The 14,312-nt window shown below is 37.2% G+C and overlaps 1 protein-coding gene across 1 annotated transcript in view; it reads left to right on the top strand.

The window, feature by feature from the left end:
* Nucleotides 1-13,255, top strand: part of disp (RND transporter family member dispatched) — a 108,302-nt gene extending 95,047 nt beyond the window's left edge. The window contains 4 exon segments of the mRNA XM_071658521.1: nucleotides 2,469-2,667; nucleotides 8,295-9,243; nucleotides 10,472-10,499; nucleotides 10,502-13,255. Coding sequence (XP_071514622.1) covers nucleotides 2,469-2,667; nucleotides 8,295-9,243; nucleotides 10,472-10,499; nucleotides 10,502-11,667 — 2,342 coding nt within the window. The 3' untranslated portion in view covers nucleotides 11,668-13,255.
* The last annotated feature ends 1,057 nt before the right edge of the window (nucleotides 13,256-14,312 follow it).

Genomic DNA, 14,312 nt, shown 5'->3' with positions numbered 1-14,312 from the left:
TGATGCTCTGTACATGCCTTCACCCTCTCAATCAATACCCTCCCATATAATTTACCAGGAATACTCAACAAACTTATACCTCTGTAATTTGAGCACTCACTCTTATCCCCTTTGCCTTTGTACAATGGCACTATGCACGCATTCCGCCAATCCTCAGGCACCTCACCATGAGTCATACATACATTAAATAACCTTACCAACCAGTCAACAATACAGTCACCCCCTTTTTTAATAAATTCCACTGCAATACCATCCAAACCTGCTGCCTTGCCGGCTTTCATCTTCCGCAAAGCTTTTACTACCTCTTCTCTGTTTACCAAATCATTTTCCCTAACCCTCTCACTTTGCACACCACCTCGACCCAAACACCCTATATCTGCCACTCTGTCATCAGACACATTCAACAAACCTTCAAAATACTCATTCCATCTCCTTCTCACATCACCACTACTTGTTATCACCTCCCCATTTACGCTCTTCACTGAAGTTCCCATTTGCTCCCTTGTCTTACGCACCCTATTTACCTCCTTCCAGATGTGCACCTACGATGGGATTTTACCAAAATGGTAGAGCTAGTACGTGGCACTCATTGCACATCTTAGTTGACAAATAGGGTTCCTTTCTGGTGTCACATGCATCATGTGATTATGTATGTGATTATTCCATGCACTTCTCTGATTTCTCTTTTCAGTATTCTAAATAGTCATTTCCTGGCTGGGCTTTCATATATTTTTTTCTGATTTGTTTTTTTTGGTATGTTTCATGGTACTCTTTTTGGTATGTTTCATGATACTCTTGTAGATTTAATGCTCTGTATCTTCCTTGTTGAGATACTTTCAAATTAAATACATTTTCTGTAATACCTTCAATTTGTTGCCACACATAGATTATCATTTATCTTTATCTTTTTTCTAGGCATTATAGTTACTTTTGTGTCAGCTTTTCATGGTAGTTCATAATTCCCATCTCCATTTTGCTTGTGAATTATTTCTGAGTTCTCTCTAATTTGTTTATTTGTGTTTCTTTAGTTTGTGACAATATAACACAGCATTATTCAATTTTTCTTTTTACAGAGGAATTCATCTTTTTCATCAGTGGTTGTCTGTCTTTTGTTGTGAAAGTTTTCAAAATTATACCACCCATGAGTAGGCTTGATAGTGCTATTGTGATATTGCTATATGTACTTTGAATTCTAGTTTCTCATTTATGGTGTCACCCTAATCTTACAATTGTTTCACTTACTATTGCTTTACCTGTTAGGCATTTATATATTGTCAGTGAAGTACTCTTACTTATTCCATAATTGATTTCCTCAAATTTATATTTGCCAAATTCCACCAGGTTCATCTCTTTTTATTTAATTTGTATATTGTGTCTGATTCCCTGTGCATTTTTTACTTCTCTCTTGATGTCTGATATCATTATTACAAAGAGAATTGCGACTAACATCGTTCCTTCTGGTACTTTGGATAGGACATCTTTTTCACACATTGTTCCATTTGTTACTAATTTGAACTTTCTGTTAGTTAAAAACTTTTTAGTCCATCTTCCTAATCTAACCCTTAATGTTACGTTTTAGTACTTTCTCTAGTAAAATTGTAGGGTTTATTTTATCAGATGCTTTTGCAAAATCAAGAAAACTGTATCCTTTCTCTCTCCTTTTATCAGACTTTCACATTTGTCAATATAATGGGCTAATCTTTGAGTTTGCACACTTTTTCCTGGTATTGTTATCCATGTTGGCCATTGTTTATTTAGTTGTTTTTCATCAGATGTTCTAATATGTGTTCTTTTATTACCTTTTTAAAGATTTTTAATTCATATGAAGTCATGTTAACTGGTCTCTATTGCTCAGGTATTAGTGTGGATTGTCCTTTTTGTATTGGTGTTATATATCCCATTTTTTGCATTTCCATAATTTTGCCTTTGTTCAGAATTTGCCTCATCTAAAAACAGCATATACTTACCAGTGGTCTTCAGCGCCTGTGCTTTTTTTCCCTAAAGTGGGTTTAAGATTAAAAGGGAAGGATTGTAAGAGAATGAAGTTGTATGAAGTTGAGATGGGATAGTTTGGATATGTTGCTGTTGAACTTGATATAGTCTCACAGAAATAAGAGATCTCTAAAGAGGATGATAAGAGACAACATCACTTAACCAGTAAACTTAGAACAATAGAGTGAAGGATTTACTATATTAAGATTACTGAATACTGTTTTCAGTATTAGTGCCTGTATTTAACAAATCTAAATTGAGTTCCACTTACTAGCTAACTCCATTTCTACCTATAGGTTTTTTCAAACACTTATTACAGCTATGACTGCATAACTCTACACTTCAGCTCACAGACTCATCATGCAAATGCACTCCTTTATCATTCTTATATCTGTCATTGAATATCAAATAAATCAAATTAAGTCATATGGTTTGTCATGTTATTTTTTGTATTTTTTTCATTTGGCACCTTCTAGGAATAGGAGCAGATGATACATTTGTTTATTGTCGAGTATGGACTTTAGCTAAACAAGATAAAAATGCTGGAACTATGGTGAAGCTAGTTGCAGATGCCCTTCATCATGCTGCGGCCTCAATTATAGTCACTTCATTGACCACTGCTGCAGCCTTCTTTGCATCTTGTGTATCTCACATCACAGCTATACGTTGTTTCAGGTAAGCAACTAAAACTGCATATTAGAATAAGCTAAGATCAGTAAAAAAGATTAGCAGAGAATGCCTGCCTCTGAACATTTACTAAGAAATTTCCCAGATTTAGAATATGTTACAGTGCTGCATGCAAAATCTTCATGGAATGCTTTTCAGACTAAATCTCCTCTCCCTCAATAAAAAAAAAGAAAAGGAAAAAGCTGGAACCAGAGATATCCAGTCTCTTCATAATAGTAAAGTTAGCTGCAAATGCCTTTTATCTTGCTTTGACCTCGGTCATAGACACCTCACTGACATTGCATTTTGTGCATCACATATCAAATGCTCTGAGCCAGACTGACAAATCATCCAACCACCCGATGTGGAAATTTAAGTTCCAGATTGTACACCTTGCTTTTTTTCAATCAGCTGGTTGGATTCTCACCCTTACATGTTGATATATGTTCTTCCCTTACCATCAGGCTGGTTAGAGAAGCATGTGGTGGACATTTTGGAACTTCAGTTTCAACAATGTGTGGGAGGTTGACTCATCACTGTGGCTCAAAACATTAGTTTAGGCAAGCTCTGAAGAAAAATATAGCAAATTAAACCAAAACTGGTAAAGGATGTTTGTTTATACACAGTAATGTATTTCCCAGAATTAAGGTACTGCATGCAGAATTTTTCTGGAACACTCCTTTCCCTTCTACACAATCATATCTTAGCAAGTGCTGAATCCAGAAATGTTATTATTTTCTATATTTTTTTATACATGTTTTTGAATCTCTTAAATACATGGAAACATTCTGGAAATTTTGATATCTTGATAGCATTTCATAGTTGAACATTTTTTATGGTATTTTTTGTTATCAGAACATGATGAGATATTTAACTGATGTGCAGTGATTTTTAGTAGCATTGTGATAGCAGAGTGTCACGTGCTTATCAGGCCTGAAGTTCCATCACTGAAGACCACTCAGATATTTCTCAATGAAAAAAGATTTAAAGAAAACTACAGAGGTGGGGCTATTACTTATTTAATCCCCTTCCTCAAAAGCCATATCACCTGCTTACATTGGTGAAAGTCTGGAAATGAGCTGATTTCCTTCATTTCTCCTTTGCCCTCTTCTGATACTGATAGAGTACCTTTAGTGTTTCCTGGAAGATTTTGAATATTTCAAATGTATAGTTTGTACATGCCACTTACTCTGTAGTAGTGGTAGGTAGGAGCATAGGTGAAGTAGTCAGTAGTAACAATAGGTAGGAGCCTCTGCAAACACTGCGTGAGAGTTGCCTTGGCTTGTTAAGGATGAGGCATTGATGTGGACTTTTGTCCTTGACTGGATCCTCAAAGGAAGAAAAAAAAAAATGCATTATTTGAAATGAAATGATTAAGTCAGGACTCCATCTGCATGTGGTTACATGTGAGTGAAAAGTCTCCTTTGTTAAGGTTGTAATATTGTCAAAGGAATTTAGTCGCTGGATTTTAGTGTTGAAGAAAACTACTGACTTTCAGAATAAAAGAGGCTCCCCAGTCTACCCTTGTTTCATAAGCACAAAAGAGGCTTTTTTCTTAACCGAGTGGTCTTTCCTGTTTTAGTGAGGTAGCATCAGGAACAAGTAAATAATGGAGTTGTTTGCTTACATCCAGTCTCAAGCTATCATGTACAATGTATTAGAACCTATCATCCTGTAACCAGAGCCTGTCATCTACAACCTGTTGTCTCACGCTTGGCTCATTCCTAACATTCCCCATTCTACCAAACTCCTGCAACATCTTTCATCAAGCACCAATTCACCACCTCTTCATTTTATTCGTGACACACTGTACACACCACTTCCCTCATACCCACTTTTCATATTCAGCTGTGCTTCACCACTGCGACCTCTGATAGCCTCATTTTAGCTGTCTTCTTCTCATCACATATTAGCTTCCACTAAGCAACCAACTACAAACAAATTAAAAACTTATTTCACATTGTCATGCCACAGTTTATGCCGTTCTGGGTAGACTGGAGTATCAACAAGAGGTCAACAGATATCTTCCCCAATGAGACATCTGTTAATTCAATAAGCCTGCAAAGTTTCCTTTCAGATAGCTATATTTTCTAAGATTCAAATTATCACAACACTTTTTTGGGCAGAATTCATTAGGATGATTTCTGGAAAGGTTACAACATTAGTAGAACATTCTCTACCTGGTGCAACTTCTGGTCTGTCTGGTGACTAGTATGAGAATTTATCACCGACATGATGCAGGTCACATTAGAATGCAAACTCACCTGCCTCACCAGCAACATAGACCAGACAAAGAAACAATTATGCAACAAAGTCATCTTGATGTAGCAAATACAATGTTGCAGTGGAACTTCAAGGTGAAGGACCTACCCAAGCCATTGTCAGTGATAGTTTCAAGCACTGGATGGGATTTCAATCATTACTTCAAGTTTAAGTACCTTTTTACATTTTGGAAGATTCACCTCACCTCCAGATGTATGTGCTTCCCAGCCTGACTGCTAGGCTCATAAGAAGGCATCCCAATGCCTCTGTGAAGGAATTTAACTGTTCATTCTCAACTGTGCTTACAGGCCATGCAGTGGTTTTGTTTCAGTAGTGTATGGTAATCATAACTTCCTGTGCAGGTGTTCTGTGAGATCACCAAACTGGTGTTGGTTATACAACTGCTGTGCACCAAATAATACTCTAGGGCCACATTTGCCTCCATCACTCACATGACCAAGGAAAGCTGCGTTTGTAACTTCATTATATCCAATGCCATTGCTCTTGCAAGACTTCATGTTAAGGTACAGCACTCACAAGAGAAAAGAAAAGGAACAACAACGATGTAGAAAGTGGCCCTTGTTTTATCTAGAAATATGTTTTAGATATCTGGGAGTGGATCTGGCAGTGGATGGAAACATGGAAGCGGAAGTGGATCATAGGAGGGGAGGGGGCGAAAATTCTGGGAGCCTTGAAGAATGTGTGGAAGTCGAGAACATTATCTCGGAAAGCAAAAATGGGTATGTTTGAAGGAATAGTGGTTCCAACAATGTTGTATGGTTGCGAGGTGTGGACTATGGATAGAGTTGTGCGCAGGAGGATGGATGTGCTGGAAATGAGATGTTTGAGGACAATGTGTGGTGTGAGGTGGTTTGATCGAGTAAGTAACGTAAGGGTAAGAGAGATGTGTGGAAATAAAAAGAGCGTGGTTGAGAGAGCAGAAGAGGGTGTTTTGAAATGGTTTGGTCACATAGAGAGAATGAGTGAGGAAAGATTGACCAAGAGGATATATGTGTCGGAGGTGGAGGGAACGGGGAGAAGAGGGAGACCAAATTGGAGGTGGAAAGATGGGGTGAAAAAGATTTTGTGTGATCGGGGCCTGAACATGCAGGAGGGTGAAAGGAGGGCAAGGAATAGAGTGAATTGGAGCGATGTGGTATACCGGGGTTGACGTGCTGTCAGTGGATTGAATCAAGGCATGTGAAGCGTCTGGGGTAAACCATGGAAAGCTGTGTAGGTATGCATATTTGCGTGTGTGGACGTATGTATATACATGTGTATGGGGGTGGGTTGGGCCATTTCTTTCGTCTGTTTCCTTGCGCTACCTCGCAAACGCGGGAGACAGCGACAAAAAAAAAAAAAAAAAAAATGTTTCATTGATGTTTCTGCAGTGTTTATAGAACTATTTATGAAAGGTGCTTTTCAAATTTATTTGTTAGAACTAAACCTTTCTCAAAATTGTTCTTTGATAGATTAATGTCAACCCGTACAGAGCGTAAAGCATCTGTAACGATGCTCACCCATTGTGAAAAAGAAAAAGGAAATTTTTTATTTATTTCCCCATATAGAATATATCTTGTATTACTGAAGAATACACCCCAAAAAGTAGTGGTATTCTTCCCTCTCTAGTGGTAAGGGAGCGCCCTGGCTTGCAGTATGGATGCTGCTTATCCATATAATTATATGATGATTATGGGTGTTTTGCAAGTTTTGCAAGTTTATGTTTTTTCCTGGCATGATTTTACACACACTTATACATATCATTTACATATTTTTTACATATTGTGCATATTTTTTATACATATATTATCATCTACATATCATTTACACACATTATTTCTGTAAATAGATAAAGAAATAGCTATTTCCATTAGAAATTTAAATGGTACTAATACAAGCAAATTTTTCTTTTATCATAAGAAAGACTACAGTAGTTGGCAAGCAGATCTGGCTTCCTGCTATGATGGTGCGATTACATTGTTGGACAATTTATGGATGATTGTAATCCATGATATTTTTTAGTTTGTTTTCTTAGGATAGTTATAACATCTGTGGATAAGAGATGGAATCATACCTGAACTGGAAATTCAAATGAGGGCAGGAACTGTTCACCTTCTTGAGAGGCACAGAGCAGTTCTTGGTGACTCCTTCCATGGGGCACAGAGCTGTGAAAGGGATAACAAAATTTTAAAGATATTAAAAATGGCATATGCAGAGCCATTGAAACTATAATTTAAAGAAATACTATTTACCACTCTTATCCTCTGGCATATTCATTAGTGATATAAATTCCCTCTCTAGGGAATTCAATTTGTGTGACTAAATAGGGATTGAAATCTAAGAATTACTTTAAATTCTTTTAACAGTCTTAAAGCTTGCTCTTAACCCAAAGCATTTTTGTGATTAGGTAAATCATATATGGCATGTTTGAAGATTACACCCTACCTCTATTGGGTAAGGTCTTTTGTGAGTGCAAAAGATATTTGTTTTAAGATCTATGACTGTATGATCCTAAGACTGAAATTATTTATCCCTCTTTTCTGTGGCATATTAAGACCATTTCCTTCTGTTTGATCATAAATTTCATGAACCAGTAGCATCATATTTTTCAGCTTACATCAGTTCAGTGCTTTGATAATACCAAATATGGGAATCAAGATTGTGTAATCTTTCTGAAATATGTTTTTCCTGTTCTTGAGTTTGCAAAGTTCATGTGTCATACCAGATGACTTTCTTATCCATCAGTATTTTGTATCCATTAATGAAATATAATTGGGGAATAATGTATCATGTTTGATTCTTCTGTTATCCAAGATTTTGTGGGGTTTAGGTTGAGGACAAGTAGGTGGCCTTCATCCCACTTGTAGAATATATTTTTTTTTCTTTAGAAGTGTCTGGTATCATTTTGCAATGTTATCAGCTTGCAGTGCTACTCATGAAATTGGTTTTAATCTGACTGAAACTTGGTTTCTGAGCCTAAATAAGGCAAGCTCCAAAGGTGTTTGCTGTCTTGTCATCCCTTTGATCTGTGCTTCGACATATATCTATTCTTGATGGGAAATGAAGGTAAATGGTAGGTTTATACCTTCATCTGGTGGACTTTGGCAGTAAAACAGAGCTTTGATTACTCTTGATTAGCAGCTAACTACTAGCAACAATCAGCTAAATCTTTTTTAATTAACCTTTCATCCAGTTGAGTCCTCAGTTTATCCTTTCTTAAATCAAACTGAGATTGCCTTTATAACAATGTATCTTTTCTCTGTTATTGAAACTCAAAACTCATTGCTTGTAGACTTTTTCTTACATAAATCAGCCCATCCCTTTTCAGTTTGGTAACAGAGCAATTTTTGTGACATAATTATTTTCTTTTTTAGCATTTTTGCAGGAACTGTGGTCCTGGCCAATCTCATCCTTATGCTGACTTGGGTACCAGCATGCGTTGTGGTGGCTGAACGGTGGGGAGCCTCCACTTGCTGCCTGTGTGTTCCCCCTGCACCTGTATATGCTTCCCAGCTTCCCCCTCGTTGTTCAGTGGTGTGTGCCCTACCCCTCAGATTTTGCTACTTTTGTGCAGAATCTGCAAGAGTCTTCTTTGAAAAGATGCTTCCCTGGGTGGTAGTGAAACCCCGCCACATATGGGTTTTGTTATTTGGTACCTTAGCAGGATGCAGTGCTGCTGTTGTATTCTACTTCCCTGGTCTGAAACTTCCAGACTCACAAGAGTTTCAGCTGTTTTCAAGAGAGCATGTGTTCGAACAATATGATTTGGAGTACAAATACAAATTCTGGTTTGAGAGGAACCTGAGAAGTGACATTGTGAATCGGCTACCAATACGCATAGTTTGGGGAATAAAGCCAGTGGATAATGGGGACTATCTCAATCCTGCTGCAAAAGGAACATTAGAAATGGATGATAGTTTTGATGTAGCTCATCCAGAATCTCAGGAATGGCTGTTGAATTTTTGCCGTAATCTTCGAAACCAAAGATTTTACATGTCTACAATGGGTCCTCTGCTTCCCCATTGTTTTATTGAAACCTTTAAAGCGTGGATGAATACAAAATGCATAGATCGTGGAACAGGCGTTGATAGATCCCCTTGTTGTGAAAGTTCAAAGTTCCCTTATTCACGAGATGTGTTCAATCAATGCATTCACAAGGGTATTAAGACACTTTATCAGACGCCAAGAGAGTACTTCATTCCTGGGGTGGCTGGTCCCAAATTTGGTAGAAAAACCGGAAAAGTTGAAGCCCTTGTTGTGGAATATGATAGCAACACTCTGTGGACCCTCTCTTATGATGATATGCAAGAATTTTTTGAGCAGGTAAGGAAATAACTTCCTGGTGCGTAGATATATATGCTTTTAGATGAATATCATGTCATAAGTAACAGTAAGAACATTACAGTAATTTTAGTGTCTATTATGTTTTAATGCAATGTTTTATTTGCTGTTACATGTTCTATATTGTTCCATTTTTTCCAATTTACGCAGGAGTAAGCACATACAGAATCTCACCTAAATACTTTTAGATACCAACCATTTGCACACCAGTGTGTCAGTGACCAACAAAATTTTGTTACATTTGGAAACTACTAGGCATTTGCTTTCATTAAGAGGTAATATATATGAAAAGAATGAGGGTTATTAGCAGTTATACATTAGAAAAGGTTGAAGTGAGGAACGAGGAAAATCAGAAAAAAACTTAGAGGTAAGGAAGACAGAAGAGGCAATAAAAGATTAAAAATAAAGAGTAAGAATGAAAAGATAAGACACTGGGAAATGGCAATCTTTGAAGGGTAGTTTGTTGTCCAGAATTCATAGCAGGCCACTAAGTTGTGTTGTGAACATAGCTAAAGAATCATCAGTGAAAACCATCTTTACTTCAGCAGTGTTAATGTCTCTCATTTTATATAACCAGAAGTGATTTATTATGATATAACCATGCTTCTAAATTAGTTTTAGCCCCTCTGTAATTGAGCTGGGAAATCATTATTGTTTTTTATAAATATTTTTTTGACATTCTGATGATCAAGATCTTTTTTCATCTGATATGAAAGCCAAAAAATTTGTTCTAGGTATGGGAAATTCATGCTTTTCTTACTTTGGTAAAGTAATAATTAGTAGAAATTAATAAATTAATAAAAAGAATAGTAATTTAATTTTTTGGTGGCAAAATTACACTTGTTGAGAATTACCTTGAAATCTAATGATACACCCAAAGGGTCAAGATGTTTTTGTACTCCACTCTAATAATACTAATAAATCAGTGTGGTAGGTCTCTCCTGGATGGCTCCTGTATGAATGATGTTTGAAACATTACATAGAATGGTAATTTCCAGTTTTATTAATATTATTTTCTGTACATAGATATTTTCTTCGGGGAGTATAAAACATAAATTCTATCCAGTACATGGAAATAATTTTTGTCATGGCTGAAAGCAAGTTATTTTGGTTCTACCTTTTGATAGCGGAGTAGTTTTCTTCACTTTGTTATATTTCATATACATGATACTATGATAAGGAAAAATGATTATATTACTTTTTCTTACAGGTGGATACATGGGTAAGAAATCAGATGAAGAAGCACCTAAAGGGATGAAGGGAGGCTGGTTCACCTCATACCTGAGCTTCTTTGATGTACAGCAATCATTGTCTGTAGGAACAGGAATAGCTGTAGCAGTTGCCGTGGGAGTCAGCCTAGCTGTGCTAGTTTTGACAACCCTAAATGTAGTTGTAAGTCTGCTGGCAGTCTTAAGTGTAGGTGCTGTTATTTTAGTGACATTAGCTGCGCTAGTGTTATTGGGTTGGCATCTAAATGTTTTGGAGAGTGTAACAGTTAGCGTAGCCATAGGATTAGCAGTAGACCTAACATTGCATTATGGTGTTGCTTACCGGTTATCACCAGAGGCTGAGCGTGAAGCTGCTGTATCCTGGGCAGTTGCTCGTTTGGGTAGTCCAGTATTCATGGCTGCAGCTACCTCCCTGGCAGCAGGTATTACTATGCTGCCAGCTAAAGTTTTGGCATATGTTCATATTGGTACTTTTCTCACTGTAATCACTACTGTTTCATACATTTATGCCACTCTCTTTTATCTTCCTTTGTTGCGTATATTTGGCCCAGAGTCGGGTTGTGGACAACTCTCTTATCCAAAGTTACAGTGCTGCTCTTGTTGCACACAAGGCTCTCAGCCACATGTGGATAAAACTGTATATCAGCAGGCATTTATGAGTGAATCTACTCTATCTACATCAAGTACATCATGTCCAGCACCTCAGACCCATCCGTCATCAGACACACATGAACTTGAACCCTTGACTGCAATGCGATTAGCTGGGCGAGCTGGATCTCATGCTCGTACCGTCCACAACCCAAACAGACATAAGGTTGGTTTAGTTGAACCCCAGCCTATATCAGACATTCCACACAATCACATAGCAGCCCATAATGAAGGAGGAATCGTGTCAGGAACAGTTCGTGCTGCCAGATCAGGATCTTTATCATCTTCAGTGTGTGTGCGGGACCATGCAGCTTTTGTTCCTCGTAAAGTGTCACTGCCTTCACCTGGTAGTGCTATGAGTGAGGGTGGTGAACCCTCACCAAGACATACTGTGCCCCCAGCATCTTCAGCTACTACAATACTATACTCTGAACCAGATACAGACTCTGGGCAACAACCCCACCATCCTCCTGATGGAAATGTCACCCCAGCAGCCCTCATCCATGACAATGGAATACTGGTCACCTAAGACTCCATGGAACAAATGTGTGGCTGTGAATAATAATGTGTGGTACCCTCTTGTATGATGATGCTGATGGTGCTAAGTTGAAGCTACCACAGAGAATCTGTAATTGTGATAATATATTGCTCATTCCTCCTATGTTTGATGTAATAGATATTTTTGTTTGTCTGACATTTGTAAGATAACATCATAGGTAGCAGATCAGTGTTATTGTCTGTGCTGCATAACAATGTTTTTTAAGAATCATCTATTTAATACAAGTTTATTATTGTGATCATGATATGTACATGTATCACTAGTGTAATAGACTTTTTTGTATTTTGTCTTAGGTCAATTGGCAAACCTGTAAAATATGGAGATTCACTATCTTTCATGTACTCAGTAGGTAAATTTTGTTTTAATGTAATGGATTAGAATTGTGAAAAGAATTTTTGACCATGACTGTAAGGTGGACTTTTCTAGCCCTTAAACTGCGACATACATCATATGTCAGTACATAATCAATGGCGACATACATCACCTGAGACAAGATTTCCGTGCTACTGTTTTAAATTGTGCGCCAAGTATATCATTCATATAATCAGCACTCAACCACAGCAAACCAAAAATATATAAGGCATTTATTTTTTATTTTTTGTACTTCGGCATGCATCTTTTTAATCATATAAGAATAAAATGTGTTATCAAGATCTTTTTCATGCAAAGTGTAGTATTTATGAACTTCATGGCAAAACAAAGGTAGATTAAGGATTTAACTTTCATTTTTGATTTTACATGCATATCTCCAAATCCATTAGAATACATTTTGTTTTTAATTTTTTTCTTTTGTTCTTTGCACATACAGTGGTGGCCAGGTCTTCCGGTTGCCGCAGTTTAAGGGTTAATAATCTTTGTCACTCATTTTAAAATGCCTTTTTTCTTTTGGCAAATATGTTTTGTCAAAAGCATTGTGTAGCTGGAAGCAAAGAACATTTATAGCAGAGGTTTAGAGAAATAGGCTTATGCTTTGCATTGTAAAGACCATTACAGCAAGGAGTACAAAAGGGGCTCATCAACAACCTCTGAAAAACTTTGAAATGAATAATTTCCAGAGCAACATCACACAGTGTGTGACTTCCATATCAGAGGTAGAATATAATTTGATTGATCCTGCCCATCACCTTAGTGTGATATTTAGTTAAGTTCAGGGCTAATCAAAGAGTGAAATTGAAGATGCATGATGTTGCAGTCTCTGGAGCGGTTAATGAAACAATGCAGTATTAACAGTTTTGATGTATCAAAATTTTGCATTTGTTTGTTGTTAGTAACTTGGAATGTGTGTAAATAATGGCACATATAGAGTTCATTGTGTTAAGGGTTACTGGCAAGTTAAATGATTTTTGTAGAGAAGTAATATCACTGTTTTAACATGTAATTTTGATTTATATGAAATACATAAATTAAGCACTGTTGTATTTCACAGCTTTAGCATGCACATTACTTGTGTAAATTGTTATTGAACATGTTTGAAAATCTGTTCATGATACCTGCTTTTAGACTAAAACAAGTTTAAAGATGAAAAATGAAACGGCATAACATACAGGAAAAAAAATAATATCTCTGCTGTTTCCTGCTTTCATTTAGTGGAACCTGGCAGCCAAGAAGGTTTTGCTAATCTGAGTTTTTGATGTGAAGTGTGGTTGGCTCTGCCCACACCTTAAAGTAAAAGACGTAGCCAACCCTGCTTGATTTTTTTAGTATGGGGATTTTGGTGTTCTCTGACATCACCATAATTGTTCAGAATGGTGTGTTTAGGGAGGTAAATGCAAGGCTCTTGAAGAGTGGGGTAGGTATGCAATCATATGGGGATGGGGAGCCCAAGGAAGTGAGTCAGTTTTTGTTTGCTGATGAAATGATGCTGGTGGCAGATTTGAGTTAAGTACTGCAGATATTGGTTTCTGAGTTTGGGAAAGTGTATGAATGGAGAAATTTGTGATTAATGTGATTAAAAGCATGGTTATTAAGTTTAGCAGTGCAAAGGCACACATTAGTTGGAATGTGAGTTTGAAAGGAGAAAACTTGGAGGAAGTGAAGTGTTTTAAACACTCAGGATTAGACATGGTGATGAATGGAACCATGGAAGCTGAGGTAAGTCATAGGGTGAGTAAGTGAGCAAAGATTATGAAAGCACTGAGGAATGTGTGGAAAGAGATTATCTGGGAGGGCAAAAATGGGTATGTTTGAAAGTATAGCAGTCTCTACTATTATTGCAAGGCATTCATTCATATGTGAATATATGGAAGAGGAAGAATGCATAGGAAATGAAATATTTGAAGACAATATGTGGGAAGAAGATGGTTGATTGAATAAGTAATGATAGTCAGAACAGTTTGGTTGAGAGGTGAAGAGAGTTTGTTGAAATGGTTTGGACATACGAAGAGAATGAGTGAGGAGAGTATGACAGAGAGGGTACATGTGTCAGAAGTGGGGGGGACAAGGAGAAGAGGAAGACCTAAGTGGAGATAGAAGGATGAAGTGAATAAGATTCTGAGCGCTCATGGTTTGAGCATGTAGAAGGGTGAAGGGTTTGTATGGGATAGAATTAATTCGGTAGACTTAACCAGGGCATATGAAACAACAAGATGGAAACCAAGGAATGGTCAGTGAGGCCT

Source organism: Panulirus ornatus, chromosome 66 (assembly GCF_036320965.1).
Source record: "Panulirus ornatus isolate Po-2019 chromosome 66, ASM3632096v1, whole genome shotgun sequence".
NCBI lineage: Eukaryota > Metazoa > Arthropoda > Malacostraca > Decapoda > Palinuridae > Panulirus > Panulirus ornatus.
The sequence above is the reverse complement of the archived record's forward strand: the minus strand, read 5'-3'. Positions and strand labels throughout refer to the sequence as shown.